Source organism: Heteronotia binoei, chromosome 4, assembly GCF_032191835.1.
Source record: "Heteronotia binoei isolate CCM8104 ecotype False Entrance Well chromosome 4, APGP_CSIRO_Hbin_v1, whole genome shotgun sequence".
NCBI lineage: Eukaryota > Metazoa > Chordata > Lepidosauria > Squamata > Gekkonidae > Heteronotia > Heteronotia binoei.
In genome coordinates this window covers 30613135-30633396 of record NC_083226.1, presented here as the reverse complement: position 1 = coordinate 30633396, position 20262 = coordinate 30613135, and the positions used below count along the sequence as shown (strand labels likewise).

The 20262-nt window shown below is 46.8% G+C and overlaps 1 protein-coding gene across 3 annotated transcripts in view; it reads right to left on the bottom strand.

The window, feature by feature from the left end:
• The window catches only part of PIGG (phosphatidylinositol glycan anchor biosynthesis class G), a 74952-nt gene that overhangs the window by 19306 nt on the left and 35384 nt on the right, over positions 1-20262 (bottom strand). For all 3 annotated transcript variants that reach the window (XM_060237058.1, XM_060237059.1, XM_060237060.1), the window contains 3 exons: positions 13753-14210; positions 10579-10770; positions 823-1132 (listed from right to left, as the gene is read on the bottom strand). In XM_060237058.1, the coding sequence (XP_060093041.1) occupies positions 823-1132; positions 10579-10770; positions 13753-14210 (960 nt within the window). The remainder of the gene's footprint in view (positions 1-822; positions 1133-10578; positions 10771-13752; positions 14211-20262) is intronic.

Sequence of the window (20262 nt, the reverse complement as noted above, 5' to 3'; positions counted from 1 at the left end):
TTATGCATGGGATGGAGAAAGTAGAGAAAGAAGTCCTTTTCTCCCTTTCTCACAATACAAGAACTCGTGGGCATTCGATGAAATTGCTGAGCAGTCAGGTTAGAACAGATAAAAGGAAGTACTTCTTCACCCAAAGGGTGATTAACATGTGGAATTCACTGCCACAGGAGGTGGTGGCAGCTACAAGCATAGCCAGCTTCAAGAGGGGGCTAGATAAAAATATGGAACAGAGGTCCATCAGTGGCTATTAGCCACAGTGGCATAGAGTGTTGGACTGGATGGGCCATTGGCCTGATCCAACATGGTTTCTCTTATGTTCTTATGTTCTTTTATCCATTCTAACCCGACTGTTCAGCTGAGTCTTTGGGGGTGGGGGCAGAGTTCCACAAAAAGGGTGCCACAACTGAGGTCTTTCTTCTCTTTATTGTAAAGCAAATATAAAATCAAGAGATTTGGAAGGGGGTATCAGAGCCTACAAAACCCCCCAACAGGAAAAAGTAATCCTCACAATACCCTGGTTCCAAAAGCACTTAGGGATAGGAATCAGCCCTAGCCAAGCCCAGCCTCCTGAAGCATGATGTCTGCTGGGAACCCACTAATCCCCCCCCCCATTTCAAGGCAAGAGAGATGAGAAGGGAGTGGTAACCACAGGCTACTTGGGGAGATGCAGCCTTTGGCTCATGCCCCATCGATCTGGACCTCTGAGACATAGTTGCTAGGAGGTTTAGGGCCTTAAGGCACAAATAGCCGATCGTCCATCCTTTGAGCTCATACCAGGAAAAAAAAAGCATGCCTTCCAAAGTCAGAATAGTCTTCACTTACCTGAAAAAAGAAGAACGCTTGCCCAAACCAGTAGTGCATTATAGTGACCTGAGCTGCATCAAATTCCAGGGGCTTCCAGACATATTTGGTCATCATGGCTTGGATAAGCAGGCAGAAGACCAAAACAGGCAAGTTGTGAGGCCTCAACAGGAGCGCTGCAAGCAGCACCAGCCCGCTGTATATCTCCCACAAGCCAACAAACTTGACCTTGGAGTCCACGGACAGAACCTGAGATTTGAGCAAGTCTTTGGTGCCGGTGAAAACGATGCCAAGGACAAAGATGTAAACGAAGCGTGCTTCGATGATGCCCCTGAGAAGGAAGGAAAAGGAAGCGTGGGATGAGTTCAGCATTTGACAGGCTTCAGCACCCACTTCTTTATGAAATATGTTACTGAAGGACCGGTGGGGGAAGTAGGATTGCTTACAATGGTAAGATTTTGGCTTATCTGTTCCCTCGTTTGTGCAGTTCACCACCCTGGGCTTTTTTTCTGTAGCAGGAACTCTTTTGCATATTAGGCCACATACCCTGATGTAGTCAATCCTCCAAGAGCTTTCAGTAGGCCCTGTACGCTCCTGGAGGATGGGCTACATCAGGGGTGTGTGGCCTAATATGCAAAAGAGTTCCTGCTACAAAAAAAGCCCTTTCACCACCACATCTCTCTCCACAAGGCCTGGGCACTTAGTTTTTCTTATTAACAAAAATGAAATCTGCAAAGGTTCTGGAGTTTGTACGACAACAGTGCAAGCTATACAAAAAGTACTGTGAAGTCTATGATCCATATCACCTCTTGCTTTAATTCTTATGCAGATTCAGAATTTGGAATAACCCATTTGATGATCGAAACCCCCCCCCCCCCCAAATTCATTTGAGGTTATGTTCCTTTCTACTTCCCATTTGTGAAAAGAGATTCAGAACTGACTCAAACCTGTAATGTCTCCCCTCTCCCTGCAGAATGGCATTCAAAGAGGCCAAGGAGCTTAAAGGTAATCAAGACTGCTGCCAGAATCCCTTCAAAGGAAGTGTGGCATTGAAACTGTGTGGATGGAACTGACTCCTGATAGTAAGATGCTTTTTGAGAACCAGCAAGAACCAAACTTCACATACAAGCAGGGCTTTTTCTGTAGCAGGAACTCCTTTGCATATTAGGCCACACACCCCAGATATAGTCAATCTTCCTGGAGCTTACAGTAGACCCTGTACTGAGAGCCCTGTAAGCTCTTGGAGGATTGGCTACATTAGGGGTGTGTGGCCTAATATGCAAAGGAGTTCCTGCTTCAAAAAAAGTCCTGTGTACAAGGGTATTTTTCTGCAAGCTATCATTTACATATTGTACTGCCTAATGACTTTTGAGACTTCAGCATGCAAAGATGGGGGGGGGGTTAGAACTTTAAAAGCAGCGATGCTTACAAATCATATTTTTGTTTCAACCACGGCTGCAGCCAAAGCAGCATTAAGAACCTAAGAAGATCCCAGTGGTCCATCTAGTCCAGCATCCTGTCTCACGCAAAGGCTAACCAGCTCCTCTGGAGGTCCAATAACAAGGCATTAAAGGTTCCTGTGTTTAGGAAACCCTTTCCCACATCATCTCATCTCTCAAAGAACCTCTGCTTGAGTGACAGACACAAGCCCACAAGCAGAGCAGTGGTCATACCCAGTGAGCCTCATGGTTGCTCTACTTGAACTTAGTCTGTCATCATGCCCAATACAATTTCAGCAGCTGCACACCAAAAGGGCAACAGTGTTAGCAGGCAAGCTGTCTGGGTAGGCAAGCCATCGTTAAGAGATGCGTGTCTGTGCCATTCCTGTCCTCCTCCCTGAGTAAACCCCTGGTATGCTTCTGAGAACCTCAGGACTCCCCAGAACAAAATCTGAAAACCAAGGCATGAGCATAAAATGTGGAATTACAGTGATACATGTGTGTATCATCATTACCCTAGAGTGTGCGTAAAGCAATTTCCATAGACATTACTCCTGATGCCCAGTCTTCATTAAGAGCTATATTAAATGGGAAATTGGGGAGAGGGGGTGGATTTTACTGACATCTGGATGTGTTGCAAGATGCCTGGAGCCCAGAAGTTGGCTGGTTAGCTCAAATCAACATGAAAAAAAATTGGCATTACATATTCCTTCGTGGCCCTTGTTGCACTCCACTCCCCCCCAAGGATATCTAGGTGACAGTTCTGCAGTGACAACAGGCAGAATTCCCTCCATCTGTATTTTTAAAGGCCTAGCAACCCTTAGATTCCTCTTCCTCAGACCTCTAGAAACCTCCTCCAGCTTCCCTGTCTCACAGGAACCCCTTTCCAAGCCAAGTCCATCCCAGCAAAACCGATCCTTTTCCTAGGTTCCTTTGACTCCCTTCCCCCTAATCAAAAACAATGTCAGAAAAGGTAACAAACAGACTGCCCTTTTTTGGGCCTGGCACCTAATTCCCAAACAAAGCAAATCTAACATCACTGCAATAAATAATATAACCACAGGTGAATCTGGTATTTCAATCTTTTAATTTTTAAAAAAGTATTGATTTTTTTTTAAAAAAAATTAAAAAATGTTTTAAAAACCTAGGTTTGTAAGAAACTGATAATCATCTGGCATGGTCCCAGCAGACAACACTAGATTGCTTTACCTGCAGAAAGCAGGCGTGGATCCCGTAACGTCAACAGTATATGTCCTATTAGCGCCAGTGGTGATATTTGAAAGTTTGACTGTATGTTTTAAATTTGAAAGCTGCCTTGGTTGATGATCAAAAGTGGGATAAAAATCTTCTCATTTTTAAAAAGCCAATCAATCGCCTGAGTTGGCCAAGAAGGTGGTCTGAGATATACTCAAAACCAAAAGGAGGAGAACACAGATAAGGAACCTGAGATATACTGGCAGAACGACCCATAAAAGCCTGGAGGCCATGGCTCAGGGACACAGCAGCCTCGGGTCAGTCCTTTAAAAGAATCCAGAAGCAGGCGATGAGAACGATCTCCAGCTGAGACACGTCCCCTCCCCCCCCCCGCCCAGTCCGAGTAGACAATAATGACCCTGACACACCAATGCAGCTTCATGTGTGAGAATACCAGCACACTTTCAGGGGCTCTCAGAAGCACCAGCCTGTTATGAACCCCGGACCTTGTGAGATGCCGTTGAAGACTCCATCAGCTCTTGCCGGCGATGACAAAGCCTTCTCTTGCTGTTTTAGAAGAGGTCTTGAGAAGCTCTGCATAATCAGAGCCTAGCAATTTAAGCAAATCACTATATTCAAAATAGGAAGAGGAGGATGGTACCTAACGACCTTATATTTTAGCCTACACTAATTGGAATTAACATGCTGATTGTACTTGCGCTGTCAAAAGCGGCTCTGCGTACCTGGTTTGCATTGACAAGGACTTCACTTTACCACTACAATGGGTCTATGTTTAGCTCCCTCAATTGAAATGAATGTTCTGGTGCACTTGAAAGGATGGGAAGGGGCAGGGGGCGGGAGAGAGCTTTGGTACCCTAAGACACATCCTAAGATCAACCTACACTACTTCAGTAAATCAGCACAGATAAGCAAGCAAGTGTACAACCTTGAAACCAAAATAAATCAGGCTCCAAAATTCATGCAGAGGTTCTGCTAGCCCATGAAGTCCAAATGAAGGCCACTGTTGTCATTTTTAAAAATTGAAATGGAGAATTAAAATTACCCAGGGTCTTTGTTTGGACTTCATGGGCTAACGAAACCTCTGCATGAATTTTGGAGCCTTGTTTATTTTGGTTTTGTTTGCACCTAGTGTCGGATTGGTGATTTATTGTTAGTATTGTCTATACCAAGGGTGGCCAAACATGTGGCTCTTTCACACATATTGTGTGGCTCTCAAAACCCCTACCGCCCCATCAGTCAGCTTTGAGAAGGCATTTCTCTGTTTAAATCACTTCTCCAAGCCAGCCAGTGGCTTGGAGAATGCCTTTCAAGTTGCTTTCTTTCCACTTCTCCTTTCCTCCTCCATACCCTCAGCTATTTGGCGCCTTCCTTTCTTGCAGCTCTCTAACATCTGATGTTTAGTCTAGGTGGCTCTTATGTTAAGCGAGTTGGGCCGCATCTGGTATATACCGTCACTCCATCCTTATATTGTATTGAACCATCGCACCGTTGAAACTAAGCCATCTAGATTAAAATAAACATCATTCTAACAGTACGGTTCGGTTTGCTAAGGAGCAAATGAAGAAACTTGCGTGCAGTGAAAAGCCTCTGGGTGACTGCGGCAGCTGGTTGTGCCAACAGCTACTACAGCCCCCTACAGTGCCCCCCCCCACTCCTCCGAGCCACAAGCAGCAGGCAGCCAATGCCAGAGAGTGAGCAGGTGTACACTGGCAAAGACAGCTGGAAGAGGGCTTTCCATGGTTGGCTGCAGCAGCTGTCAGAACGACTAGTCACCCGGAGGCTTCTCATTGATTTGGTTCATGGCTTCCTGCACAAACTGACAATATATTTAAAGGATCTGAGCGCGCCGCTGCCAGAAGAATCAAGCCAAAATAATCTTTCTCCATATTTTCATTAACCATTTGTTGATGAATCAGCTAGCAGCAGATCTGCTGATCAATAAGGCCGTTACAAGCGGAACAGTTGCATTATTTCGGGAAGGCTGAACAGCTACATCATACCAGTATCCTGCCTAGCTAATGTTTTATGCTTCCCCCTGTCACATCTTGCTACTTAAAACAAAATCATGAGAGCTTTATGTACCCGGCAGGAGAAGGAAAAAAGAAACAGGGATGGTTTATTTCACTGGCTGAGAAATAACGTATGGTGCAGAAAGGAGCAAGTCAAGCACAAATCCCTAAGAGGATGAGACTCCTTGTCCAGAGTGCAGCATGGGCCACTGACAAGAAGGGATCAGCCACCGTTGTGTAGTGGTCAGAGCATCAGATCTGAGGCACCCCCTTGCCCCGAGTTCAAATCCCCATCTCTGCCATGGAGTTGGGTGGCGTTAGGTCACTCGTGCTCTCTCTCTCTCTCTCATCCTAACCTAGCTCCCAGGAGAGCCAGTTTGGTGTAGTGGTTAAGTGTGCGGACTCTTATCTGGGAGAACCGTGTTTGATTCCCCACTCCTCCACTTGCACCTGCTGGAATGGCCTTGGGTCAGCCATAACTCTGGCAGAGGTTGTCCTTGAAAGGGCAGCTGCTGTGAGAGCCCTCTCCAGCCCCACCCACCTCACAGGGTATCTGTTGTGGGGGAGGAAGGTAAAGGAGATTGTGAGCTGCTCTGAGACTCTTCGGAGTGGAGGGCGGGATATAAATCCAATATCATCTTCTTCTTCTGTGAGCCTAAACCAAAGAAAGTCATGTCTGCTTCCTTGAGCTCATTGGGGCTTTCACAGGAAGGGGAGGGGCCCTGCAAGTTTGTGTTGTGGACCAGGAAACATGGCAAGGAGTCCCCAGCCCCACACATCCCCTCCTTTTCTGGAACCCAGGAGGCCGCTCCACCCTTCAATTCCTTTCGATTTATTAATTTCACTGTTTTGCTATTGGATTATAGCTTTGTACCATTTTGCATGCTTAACCACTGCCCACCAGCTATACGTAATTCTGCTCACTGTACCCCATCCCCTCGTCTGATGAAGTATGCATGCATATGAAAGCTGACCTTCTGAATAAAAGTTGGTTGGTTTTAAAGGTGCTGCTTTGCTCTATTGCTTCAGACCAACACGGCTAGCCACCTGGGTCTATCGTCATTTAAACAAGTGAACAGAAAATTCACCACATGACCAACATCCTGCGCTGGTATCCTCTTGCCCGGCTCACTCACGGGTGCAGCCTGGGAGCTGCGGGCTAAGATCCAAGGGCTGTTTTGACCCTTGCCCTTCAGCCTCTGGCCCTGCCCATGCTTAAATTGCTGCGATGGAGAAAAGAAGAGGTGCTCAAGTCCAGAACTCACTCCGCAAGCAGAGATGTTCCCGAGACTTCCTGCCTGCTCTGTGGAAGAACGGGATCCAAAATGTACCAGACAGGCATATCAAGCAACTACCCGTTTCCTCCCCCCTTCTCCTGAAGCATTACAGGAACGCATTTGAGTGATCGACTGAATCATCCCTTTGCCTTGCAGCCGCACGCTTCTCAGATTCTACTTATGATGAGTGCTCTGATTTGACTACAGAAGTACCGCTGTCTGAAGCCTCAAATTTGCAGGCTTCCATGGAGCTGCTCTTCACATTGTTCACAATGATACCAAGCCAGCAGCTACACAGGAAGAAAAAGTCACGCTCTCAACTTCAGTTTGGGGAGGAGGGTGGAATCAGTGGATTATGCTTGAGGCTTAGAAGTCCCCATAACCGTTTGTCATAAAGCAGTTGACTGTAACCAGGAAATTGAAAGATTTATGGAACCTTGTTCCCCAGCTGATTTCCTAACTATACAGCAACCTTGTAATTTAACACACCGCTAGTCACCTGTGACGAGCCACAATTGCCTCGCGGCGACTAGGCGCATTTTCAGCTGGAGGCGAGTCACATTTCTCTCCTCGGCTGTACAGAGCAGAAAGCATTGCACTTCTAGGCTGGCCAACTAAATGGAACCTCCATATTCCGAAGCAGAGCATCTTAGATACTAGCAACAAGGGCTTTTTTGTAGCAGGAACTCTTTTGCATCTTAGGCCACACACCCCTGGTGTAGCCAATCCTCAAAGAGCATGGGATGTAAAGGAGGATGCAGACTAATATGCAAAAGAGTTCCTGCTACAAAAAAAGCCCTGCTATCAACAAATGAAAGAGAACTACTGGCACTGTCATGCCCTGCTTAAAACTTCCCAGAACACTGGGTGCTGGACTTTGGTCCAAAACAGCAAGGCTATGGGCGATTTCCCACACAGCTTACCGAGGAGCGAAGTCCCTCCTCACCGCGCAGCATCTGCTCGGATTTCCCACCAACTGCTCCGCAGAATCAGGAAGTGCCGGACCTTTTGCGTCTCAAATGGAAATCACTAAAACCCTAGTTTACGTTAGCGACGCAAAAGGTCCGGCACTTCCTGATTCCGCGGAGCAGTTGGTGGGAAATCCGAGCAGATGCTGCGCGGTGAGGAGGGACTTCGCTCCTCGGTAAGCTGTGTGGGAAATCGCCCTGTGTGTTGTGGCTATGGCTTTGTATTCAGCAGAGTAGTGCTACAGAGGCAGTGCACCCCTGAATGCTAGGCATCCTTCTGAGAGAGGCCTGATATACCGGAGGAGCACTTTTTTAGCAGGGGATGGTATACCCAAAGGCCACCCCTTCCTCAGAAAGGTATTTGCAAATTGCTACACAGTGTCACAATTACCTGTGGACTGCAGCAGCACAGCTCTCTATGGAAACTGACAAGACCATCAGAGAAACAGGCACTCATCTTCAGATTATAGTTCTCTTATAAGACAGGGATAAAGAGGTATCCTATTTCAGTTATGGAATTCTAAAAAAAACTGGACCGCTGCAAGCGTGTGTATCTAGAAAACATGGTGTTCCCCTCCATCTCTCTAAATATATACCATCCTTAACATGTTATTATATTCTAAACCAGGGGTGGCCAAACTTGCTTAAGAGCTACAGAGTAAACATCAGATATTTGAGAGCCAGAAGACATGAACGCCAGATGAGGGAGGGAGGGAGGGAGGGAGGAAAATAGATGGGGGAAAGAGGAGGCAGAGGTAGGAAAAAAGCAACTTTACATGCTTTATCCAGGCTACCAGCTGACTTGGCTTGGAGAAATGATTTAAAGAGAGAAATGCCTTCTCCAAGCTGTCCAACAGCCACACAATATGTGTGAGAGAGCCACATGTAGCTCCCAAGCCGCAGTTTGGACACCCTTGTTCTAAGCGAACCAATAAACAAATACCAAGAAGGGGTGGAAACCCCATTCTCAATGGCAGACAGCAGCATGAGCCTGTACCTTGATATTTTAGTGTGTGCCCCCCTTTTATATCCACGTTTGTGAAAGGCAGTAACTCACTTCCCCCAGAGGAAAAAGCAGACATTGCACTGGGGATCATGAAAGGCAAACCCCTCCTAATACATTCGCCCCCTAACACCAGCATGGCCCATGTGGATAGGAACAGTCCCATGTGTCCTCATCAAGACACAAAGGGATGTGTTGCTTTCACAGCAATTTCCCAGTGTTTCAGCCAAGGTATGAAAGATAGCTGTCAAAAGATTTTCTTGGAACCAAGCAAGCTTGGTTGTAAGCTTCAGGCAGGGTTCCAGTAGTAGCAGCTGAAGGAAGGGCCTATTAAATGTGTCAGCATATTTTGAGGTAGAGCAGCTGCCAGGGCCCAGTGTGGGTGGTACACAATGCTGGCATTTCTGATGGCAATAGAAACAGCACTCCCAACTGCATACACTGGCCAGTGCTGTTGAGGAAGTAGTGTGTAGGTGGTGCAGGCAATTGAACAAGGGCATTAGGAGTGCTTGCAAGCTGGAGAAGAACACACAAACAGATACGTGCATGCAGGTGTGAGGATGGAAAGAGAGGACCCTGGGAATGTATGAAAAAGTTGCAGACCGCGCACTTTCCACCCCCATTTTGGCTCAGCATGAGTTTCAGAGAGATTTTTCAGAAGAAGAGGCAGGATTGGAGGAGTACCCTGGAAGTGACATCACAGGAAAAGGTGGAGTTTTGGTTGTGTGCCCCAGAAGTGACATCACTTGGCCCTTGATCTGGAAGTTACACTACAGGAAATGACATAATTCCTGTCTCCCGGCTCCACCCCCAAAGTCTCCTGGCTCCACCCCCGAATTTTGGTGGGCCACGAAGGAGAAGTGAAAACATAACCGCGCCATGGAAAAGAAAAGTTTGGGAAACCCTGCTCTACACCCCTGAGCCTCAGTCACTTCCTAACAGTTTTCCAGATCTCAGGTTTTGTCCCATGGCTTGTTACCTGATCCTTTAAATTAATGACACTGGGGACTGAAGTTGGGGCTTGCCAGCGCTCCCATTAAATCAGTTTGTGTTCTACAGAACCCCCTGAAGAAACTGGCATGAACACATAAGGGTATAGAGAGCCAGTTTGGTGTAGTGGTTAAGTGTGCAGACTCTTACCTGGGAGAACCGGGTTTGATTCCCCACTCCTCCATTTGCACCTGCTGGAATGGCCTTGGGTTAGCCATAGCTATTGCAGTTGCTGTCCTTGAAAAGGCAGCTGCTGTGAGAGCCCTCTCAGCCCCACCCACCTCACAGGGTGTCTGTTGTGGGGGGAGAAGATATAGGAGATTGTAAGCTGCTCTGAGTCTCTGATTCAGGAAGAAGGGCGGGGTATAAATCTGCAATTCTTCTTCTTCTACTGAGATTTGAGAAAAGAATTTCTTCCCACTGCACCATTGGTTTTGCCTTCATCTCTTGCTATCGGGACATGCCAGGTTCATGCATCTCTCTCTTTCCCCAGCCCTGTCCAGCCCCACGATGGATGGAAGGTAGCAACTGCACCTGGATCTCCCCAACTCTGAATATAGAACCTGCCAGGGACAGGGAGATTCCTCCATGGCCAAACTAAACACGAGATGCCTTTTGATGAAGTTCCTGTACCGAGGAGCAACAGAAGAGGGAAGGCACAACATGATGGGGGAAAAAGAGGTGTGTCAAATAGGCCCCAAGGAACTGGATCCTAATCATCTTTGAATAGCCTCCCGTGCTGCATACCTTCCGCTCGCTTAAAAGCACACACCGCAGCCAAAGGGTCACTTGTTCCTCACAGCATGTTTCTTTGAGATCCCCTAGTGTTTAGGAGCATTTCCAGAAGCACATTCATATATCTGCTAATGAACTTACTTGGAAATATCTTTGCTGTCACGTTGCCATGGAAATATCACATTGTCAATGGCCGCCCGGTAACTGTACACCCCCAAGAGTCCAAGCGCCATTGCTATTTTTGAAACCAGAGAACATTTCCGTTGAACGAGAATGAAGATCAGGACCAAGGATACAGAGGCCAGGAGGGAAAGTTCAGCTTTGTGTTCAGAACTGGAAAGGAAATAATTGCTTCGATTAAATACGTGCAACAGCATTCAAAGGCTGCAAATTCACATTTGATGGGTTTTGCAACTACAAACTGGCAGAGCATCTCAGAAAGGTAGTTTGGGATGGGTGATAGAGTCCACAGTTTGCAATTCAGTCTCAAATTTGAAAAGAGAGCTCTCATAGCCCATCATAGATTAGCTGTTCAACTGGAGTTGCTTTTGGAAGATCACCACTGAAACAACATGTGAGATGTTTTGTCACAGTACACTGGAAAGCATCCAACAATATGCCCTGGCTACCACTTTAGTGTGCTTACAAACAAAGGGAGTAAGCAGCAAAATCGCTGCAAGTGATACTCTAAGCATAAATGTATTTGCTCCATTTTTGTCCTGGACATATCAAATCTCTCCTGACCCAGAAGTTTTTCAAAATGTTGTTTCCAGGTAGCACCTTCCACAACTCCAGGCAGGCCTCATTTTGAGCTGGAGCGCCACTCCAGAAGCTCTTCTACCTGTCGCCCACATCCTCAATCCGGCCAGGACAAGCTGGGGGCTACACTTGGATTTCACTGTTGTCACTGCCGGGAGCCAGAAAGGTAAGTTCTGTGGCTCCTGGGTGGGTGGGGTTGGAGCGTCCTCAGTGGGGGGAGGGGTGGCTGGAGCGGCCAAGCCATGTGGTGTCTACATGGCCATGGGAGCAAGCTTCTGTCTCCACCAGCAATGTGTTCACTGGTGGCGCACCGACTCCCGGGTGGCGGGGGGGGGGGGATATTCTTACAAGGGGAGGGGGAATTGGAGCATCCTTGGTGGGGGAGGAGGTGGTTGGAGTGGCCGAGCCACGCAGAGAGCACATGGCCACAGGGTCAAGCTTCTGCCTCCACCAACCATGTGTTCCCCAGCATCTCAGCTGCTCCTGGGATACTGGGTGGTTGGGTGGGAGTCTTCTCATGGGTGGGGGGGCGGGGTTGGAGTGTTCTTGGTGTGCACTCTGGTGGCAGCTCAGTCACTCCCTGGATGGGTAGTCTTTTTGGGGGGGGGTGAAGGGGTGGATGTTCACCCCTCCCTCCTTCCCTCCCCTGCTTCGTTTCCACGTCTTTCCACCCCACAACTTTTCTCTCTCTCATTTCCTTCCTTTCTCTGTCTCCCTTCTTTCCTATCATTCTTCTGTCTGCCTCTCTTCCTTCCTTCCTTCCATTTTTCTTTCTCTCTTTACTCCTTTTCTCCCCGTCTCCCTTCCTTTCATTCTCTCATTTTTTCTCTTTCTGTCTTTTTGTTTCATTCCTTCTTTCCATTTTTCTTTCTCTCACTCCTCTCCCCATCTTTTTCCTACCTTTCCCTTCCTTTTCTTTTTCTCATTGTTTTTCAGTCTCTCTCTGTCTTTCTTTTTTCTTTCTGCCTTTCTGTCTCCCCCCAACCCTCAGCCTTCTGACACCCTTCCAGTGATGTCAGGGAAGTGTGGTATATGCAAATGAGTTATGCAAATGAGTTTTGCATCTCTTTTTCTACAAAATGGCCCCTGACTCCAAGGGGACCTGAAGTCCCTGTCACAAAACCACAGCATGTTGTAGTGGAATCTGGAGCAAGTTCTGGGCATAGTGTTGGACCCATTAACTGCCCATTGCCAACTGAAAGCACAGCCAAGAACATCCCCAACAATGCCTTTGTGTATTGTGTTGCAAATGAAGACCAGCAGTGGTGCACTAGCTGTTTTCCAGAAAAGTTCCTCTGCCATTGCTGATCTTCTCCCTGGAGGGGAAGAGAAGCCTCAACCTTTTGATCTCTTCACAACTGGCAGATGCAAGAGATGCCAAAGAGCAACAACTGCAGCATTATGCAAAAGGGGAAGCCTCTTGAAAGCATGCCTAATTTAACCAGTTTATCATTCAACTTTCTTCTGGGTTTTATGGTAAGGTATCTCCCCCTCACATTGTCAGTTCTGTAGTCCTAACAAGACAATAAAGCCAACAGGCACATCAGGTCTCTGGTGGGTTTCCATATGTGACTGGGATACTGCGTTCAGCTTGCTAAGTCACGAGTTGCACAGATCAGTCCTGTAAGACCCATGTCATCAGCTGAGCAGGCTTATTGCTGGAAACCATCCAGAAACTAGGAATATCACCTTGATATCACATTGCCCCACCCAGCTTGCCCAAAGGTTCCCTTTCCCCCATCACTTGTTACCAGCCTCCCCCCTTCATTCCATCCCAGTGCTATAAGATCTACTGAACCTGAACAATAGGCCATGTCTGTGAGGCAGAACCTGCCATTTTAGTCTATTGTCATTCTATAGTTTTAGATGTTATATATTTAAATTGGTCTTTTATTGTTTTTATTGTTGTTTCTTTTTATGATGTAACCCACCCTGAGCCTGTCCTACGGGAAGCGTGGGCTAAAAATCGAATAATAAATAAGTAACAAGAATTACAGGCCTGTAGGTCCACATAAGTTACTAGACCACAGGGCTGTTTTTTGTAGAAAAAGCCCAGCAGGGACTCATTTGCATATTAGACCACACCCCCTGATGGCACCATTGTTTCACACAGGGCTTTTTTGTAGAAAAAGCACAGCAGAATTCATTTGCATATTAGGCCACAACCTCTGACACCAAGCCAGTCGGAACTGCGTTCCTGTGTGTTCCTTCTCAAAAAAAGCCTTGCTAGATCACAAGACCTGTAAATTAATTTCCTGCCCATATACACCAACAATAGCTACTCCATGTTCCAAAACAGCGAAGGAATAACACCTACTGATGATCTAGAGCAGGGGTGGCCAACGGTAGCTCTCCAGATGTTTTCTGCCTACAACTCCCATCAGCCCCAGCCAGCATGGCCAACGGCTGGGGCTGATGGGAGTTGTAGACAAAAAACATCTGGAGCTACTGTTGGCTCCCCCTGACCTAGAGGAATTGCTACCATTTACGATAAGAGAGGCTGTTTAGAAGCATGGAATGATGACTATTAATTACAGAACAAATCCAAAGATGTACCTTGTCAACCAGTGCCCAAAATCTGGCCTGTGGGCCCACTGGACTCCAGTCTGATTTAAGGAACGGAGCAACCGGCAACAGATCAGGATGACCCATGGGGTCGCCAACCCCATCCACTTCTCCGAGCCTCTTACGTTTTCAGACAGGGGGGCCTTGGCCCTTTTCAAGTCATCCTGCAAGAAGTCCACGTCGCTCTTGGGACGGGAAGATGCTCCTCGGGCTTCTGTGGGACTCGGTTTGGCTGTAGAGGGAAGCTGAAGGTCGTGCTCCTTCACCAGGAAATAGTGCCTGCAGATGTGCTGGCAAAGTGCAAGGCAGAGGGTGCTGATGAGGAAGTACCACGTCTGGTGCTCCTCTTCGATAAAGCTGCTTGCACCCAGGCTGGTCACGTGGCCAATGGTTCCTGCTAGGATGAGCACATCTAATTCAGACCAGCTGGAAGCCGAGGCAGCTGGATTCTGTGAAGAGAGGGGGGGGGGACAAGAAAAATGTGTTGGCGATGTAATTTGGTCGAATCCAACATATCATTAGACCAGTCAGCGTATGAAATTGCTTACAGTTGCTTCTTCAATGACAACTGTATTTTTGTTATACTCCACGTAATTCCTCCACGCTCCTTATCTGAAACAAGGTTAATTTCAGCGTAATTCAGAGTTACTGTCAACACTCTGCTAATTGTGCCACTGAAAGAATGGGCGCGTTCTCTCGCAAAGGCTGCATACACAGTTTTCTCCCCCTTGAATAACCAGCCTAAAAATTTTTAAAGTTCAAGCCATCTCTAAGCTTGCAACAGAGATCGAAGCAGCTCGTGGGGAACTAAAAATAGAAATCTGTTAGCATTCAGAAAATTCAAAGAGGAGGCATGCGGGGAAGCTGCTTTTCTCATCTCTTTAAGCCTCCGTCGCTTCAGTGAAAGGAAGCAAAAGATCTACGTTCGTGAAGATTAACAGCCACTGTAAGCAGAATGCTGATGTTCCAGTATTACCATGCGCAAACTAAAACAATGAGTTTATTTCATAAGAAGCTCTATGTGTAACTCTGAGAAGAAGAATGGGCCAAGTCACAACAGAATCTTGGGCCGCGGTCACACTCACCATTAAATCCATCCCTAACTCGTCGCTATTATACCCCGCAGCTTTTTTACAACGAATTTCCTGATCAGACATCCCTCCAGCCTTCAGTTCTAAGCAGCGTTGGTCCCGTCGCTGGTTTATCAGAGGTCTCAACCGGACCTCATTTTTTGAGATGGCATTCCACACTCGCACAAGCGCAGTACGTGGGATATTGTGCTTGGTTTTGTTTTTTTTTAAGGTGCCAGAAAAGGTGGGCAATCTGCCCCCCCGCATTTAAACACCCAGAAAGGAAGGGGAATTCCAGGAGCTCTCTTTGCTGTCTCTCCGCCTGGCGGGGAAACAGCAAAGGTGGGTGATCTTCCTCCCCCCCCCATTTAAACACCCCACCGTGGTGTTTAAATGGGGGGGGGGCACGGCAACTATCTTTGCTGTCTCTCTGCCTGGTGGGGAGACAGCTAAGGTGGGTGATCTTCCTCCCCCCCCATTTAAACACCCCCCGTGGTGTTTAAATGGGGGGGGAGCACGGCAACTCTCTTTGCTGTCTCTCCGCCTGGCGAGGAGATGGCAAAGGTGGGTCCTCCCCTGGCAGGGAGACAGCGAAGGTGGGCGATCTGCCTCCCCCCCCCCCCACCATTTAGGAAAGGTCCCCTGTGCAAGCACCAGTCGTTTTTGACTCTGGGGTGACGCTGCTTTCACAAAGTTTTCATGGCAGACCTTTTATGGGGTGGTTTGCCATTGCCTTCCCCAGTCATCTATACTTCCCCCCCCCCCCCCAGCAAGCTGGGTACATATTTTACCGACCTCGGAAGGTTGGAAGGCTGAGTCAACAATTGCTGGTGCAATGATATCATTTGGAGTGGGCTCTCGCAGGGAAGCGGATGTGCGCTTGCAACGAGTCGGCTACAATGGAGAGTTCAAACATAGAAAGTACGCGTGGGAGTCGTCAGAAGCATTCTTATTCCAGATTTAATGTACTATCAAAAAAGTCCACGTCTCAGTCGTGGCAGTTCGGGACATGAACGAGCCAACGACCATTGCCAGATGCTGATGTTTGGACAACCGCATAAAATCCGACATGCATCTGGCTTTCATCCATGCCCATCTCGTCAGTTTATGTGCGTCTGACCTCGGACTTGGTGACCCCCCATTCCATGGTGGAGTTTCAGGAAAGAACGGAATGGAGGTGGTTTGCCATTGCTTTCCTCTGCACAGAACCCCAGTGTTCCTTGGTGGTCTCCCATCCAAGTACTGTCCACAGTCAACCTCGCTTAGCTTCCAAGTTCTGATGAGCTCAGGCCACGCTAGGGTACTCAGGCAGTTCCATGCCTCCAAAGTAAATATATTAAAAGTTTCATGGCACCGCTCTGAGCCTGCCTGTGGCGGGGGAGGGCGGGATATAAAAATAAACTTATTATTATTAAAAACTAATTTATTTTTGGCATCATCTTTTGCTACTGTTACGTAACACTGCAAATCATGAGACCAGTCAAAACAATTAATGATTTCCTTGGAGTAATAGCTGATAAACTGGAAAAGAAGGATAAATCTGAATACTGTATGTAACATTTTAGGAGCAGCCATTACTTTTTATAGGGAGCCAACCAGCCAAGGGCCCCACTGAGCTCAAGTCTGAGAGTGTCAAACCTTTACACAAACTTTAGCTCATTGGTTCCAGGAGTCCAAAGAGGGGTCATCCACTTTGGCTCATTTCATGAAGACGTAGTCAAGTCAAGAGCCTGAACTGCATTTGGCAGTGCCCCAATGTACACACTGAGAGTAGAAGACAGATCAAGATGAGTAGCCATGTTTATCTGTAGCAACGGTCTAGTTGCACCTTAAAAACTAACAAAATTTGTGGCACAGTAGGAGCTTCCGTGAGTCACTCGCTGCTCACTTCTGTGACTCACAAAAGCTCATACCCTGTCACAATTTTTTTTAGCCTTTAAGGTGCTACTGGACTCCTGCTCTTTTCTACTGAGAATAGAAGACACAGACTTCTTCTCTAAGTTGCTGTTCCTGGTAACTGTGACCTTCCACAAGTGCTGAGCCCATTCACGGGAAAGCCGGGATAAAAATCCAACTAAATAAATAAATAAACTAAGTCCAAGACTTTGCCTACCTGACAAGAGATAGCAGGAAACTGTCTTAACCACTGGCAAATTCCGAGTCTGACCCCCACCACACACACAAGCACAAGAATACACCTGAGACATTCTGGGATACCAAACGAAGAAACAGGAATCCAGGGCACAACTCCACGCCAACATTGTAGTTCCTGGACCCATGTTAGGACTAAGTCTATTTGCAATCCAGTGGATAATAGAAAAATATAATTCAAGGAGTCTGATCATTTGTGGCAGCCACAATGCAGATTTTACATGACGATTACTGCAGAGCGACAGGGGCCTTAAGAAGTAGGATACTGAAACAGCTTACAGATTAAGAAGAGCAAAAAATCTCCCTTTGCTGCAACCTTTTGCTGTGCTTCCTCAGCTCAGATATAGAGAATCTGCTGGGTGCAATGGTTAGTGTGGCAGACCAGAATCTAAATGACTTAGATTAAAATCCTCATTCATCCATGAAACTCAATAGGCCAGTTATTTTCCATTAACCTAAAGTCTCTGTGGTGTTCTTAGATGTAGTAGTATACAGCTGGAAGCACTGCCTGCTGGGAGATGCAGTATGGTCGGACAGGAAACAGGAAGCTGAACGGAAGCTGGGCCTACATTGATTTACTAGGTGATATAGTTACCCCTGTGTAAGATCTACAATAAACCTTTGTGATAGTTGAATTGTACTCAGATGCTTGATACAACAGTCATGGGATTATTGTAAGGTTTAAAATGGGGAAGAGAGAAGTATACACCACCCAGAGCCCAAGTATGGGATAAAAAAAATGTATAAATTAAAGGACTGAGGGTTTTGGTCTGTTAGTTTGTTTTTTAATAAATACAACTGGTTTGACTTGAATACAGTGTTATGCCATCTTAAAGTCACTGGGATCCATATTTGGGTAATTCCCCAGTAATTAAGAGCTGAGAGCCGAACTGTTTTTGCCAATACACTTTTCAGCCTTGGTTCTTCTGCTATTCTACAGAACAGAGTCCTATTCCTTTCTTCTCAAGGATCTCCAAGTATTAGTATGAACTGGATCATCAGCTTCTGTTAGGGTAATAACTACTTTGGTTAGTCAATAATTATGGAAAAAAACTTCCCTACTAGAAAACAGCTAGGAATACTGGAATTCTACAGCTCTTCAAAGCCAGTAAGAACTACTTTATTTGCCAATTAACAATATTGGATCCATTTTTACTGAAAACTTGTAATTAAGCATAACAGTTTTTCCCCTCAGTTACCATCTCCAATTAAACCAAATCCCTTACCTCCAGAAGAATTTGTTTTCCTGCAATATAATGAATGCCTCACCACTAGGTAAGGGAGGTTTGCAAAACAAATGCACAAATTATTCCCATTTAGATGTAGCTTTTTAAATATGAAAATCTTGTTCTCTGTGGGTTTCGAGCATCAGTTTAGATATTTAGCCCTAATGTTTATTTAAAATATTTATATTTCACATTCTTAATAAAATGTAACTTGAGGCAGCTTTACAACATTCAACCACCATAATGTGAGTCCAATAAAACCTCCAGGAACTAAGTAAAGCAGTATAAAACAGTTCACGAGATTGGTAAGCTACAACCAGCCAAGACAACTGCCATAAAAATTGCAAAAAAGGGGGGGGGGATGTTTCAAACCTAACCAGTACATAAAAATCCACCTTTTAGAAATTGGTATAAGGATGTTAAGACAACTTTGGCTAATGGGCATAACAGGGATTCCCCCCAATCTCCTTGAACCTGTGGACAGTTTGGGGATTTTGACACTAAGGAATGGATACTAGTGCAAAATGACAGTCACAGAGGCCAGGGCCAATCACAAAATGGAGGCTATGGGATACTAGGGCCAATCATCAAAGGTTAGGATGTTGCAAACCAAGCAACCTTCTACACTGAGGGCAGCTGTGTCTGGATCAGGGGTGGCCAAACTGTGGCTCTTTCACATATATTGTGTGGCTTTCAAAGCCCCCACCATCCTGTTGGCTGGCTCGTAAACACAAAAGCAATGCCTCCTGGGTTCTTCTGAAGTACCTTCTGCTCCAATGAGGTGGAGGCAAGCCAGAGTCTACTCGTGGCTTTGGGGAAGGAGCAAATGGGTAGCAGGAAAACACATCAGTTGGTGAAGCATTGGGAATGACTCAAGTATAATTTCCCATTTCTTGAAATTTCAGAGATGGAAGCACTATTGAAGGGTCTGCAGACACAAAGAGCACCAACCTAACAAAGAAAATCAGTTCCTGTTTTCGATGTATACATCTGGACCCTTTCAAGCATGGATTATGCTCAAGCGTGAAAAGGACCAACCAAGCAGCATCTCATTCAGCTGGACAATTTCTAACAGCTGGACCACTGAATGGTTATTTCCAGATCTTTTATGATTCTCTGGCTCTCTGTGGTGTCTTTTTGCTGTGCAGATGCTATCCTTGCAACTTAGTCGATTGAGTTTTCATGAGAGGATTTGTTTTACTGCGTTTAACTACATAAACTGTGTATTAACAACAAAGATGCAACTCATTCTTTATGGGCAATAACCATTGTTTATGAATTTAGGTGATATTGTTCCATGTGTCAGTCTGTGAGCACTCCTCTTTGTTCTTGCTGTTTCTTATATATATTTACCAATACACATGATATAACACAGTGGTCCCCAACCTTTGTGGCACCGGAGACCGGAAGGATGAGGGCACTGAATTTGGCCCCCCCCCACCTCGCCGCCCCTCCTGCCACCTTGCCGTCTCACTGTGCAGCCTCGCCCCCGCCGAGCCTCGCCACCCCTCCTGTGGTGCCTCCAGCACCCTCTATTTTTACAATTTTAAGACCAGGGAAGCGGCAAAGCGCTGCCTTCTCCAGCTCTTTAAAGCCCGACAACCCCCCACACACACTGATCAGCAGCAAAAACCTTCGTAGCAGCAGCGGGTGACCCATTGAAGAAGCACCGTCGCCCTTGTCTCCTCCCCCCCACCACGCCCAGGAAGGAAGTGGAGAGGAGACATGGGCAGCGGCGCTTCTTCAGCAGGTCGTCCGCTGCTGCTACGAAGGTTTTCGCTGTCGATTGGTGGGGGGGGGCAGGGTTTGTCAGCCTTTAAAGACCTGCAGGAGGGGCGGGGCCAGGGGAGGAGGCTGCGGCCCAGTTGCCAACAGGCCACAGACTGGTCCACGGCCTGGGGGTTGGGGATCCCTGATCTAACAGATTGAGGCCCTGGGATGGGATGGCCATTTAACATACAGGGAAATTTCTCAGTGGGCTACTTCCTTAGAGGGCCACTGGTGGCCAAACCTCAGCAACTCTGCCAGTGCCTCAGGGACCACTTGGCTCAGAC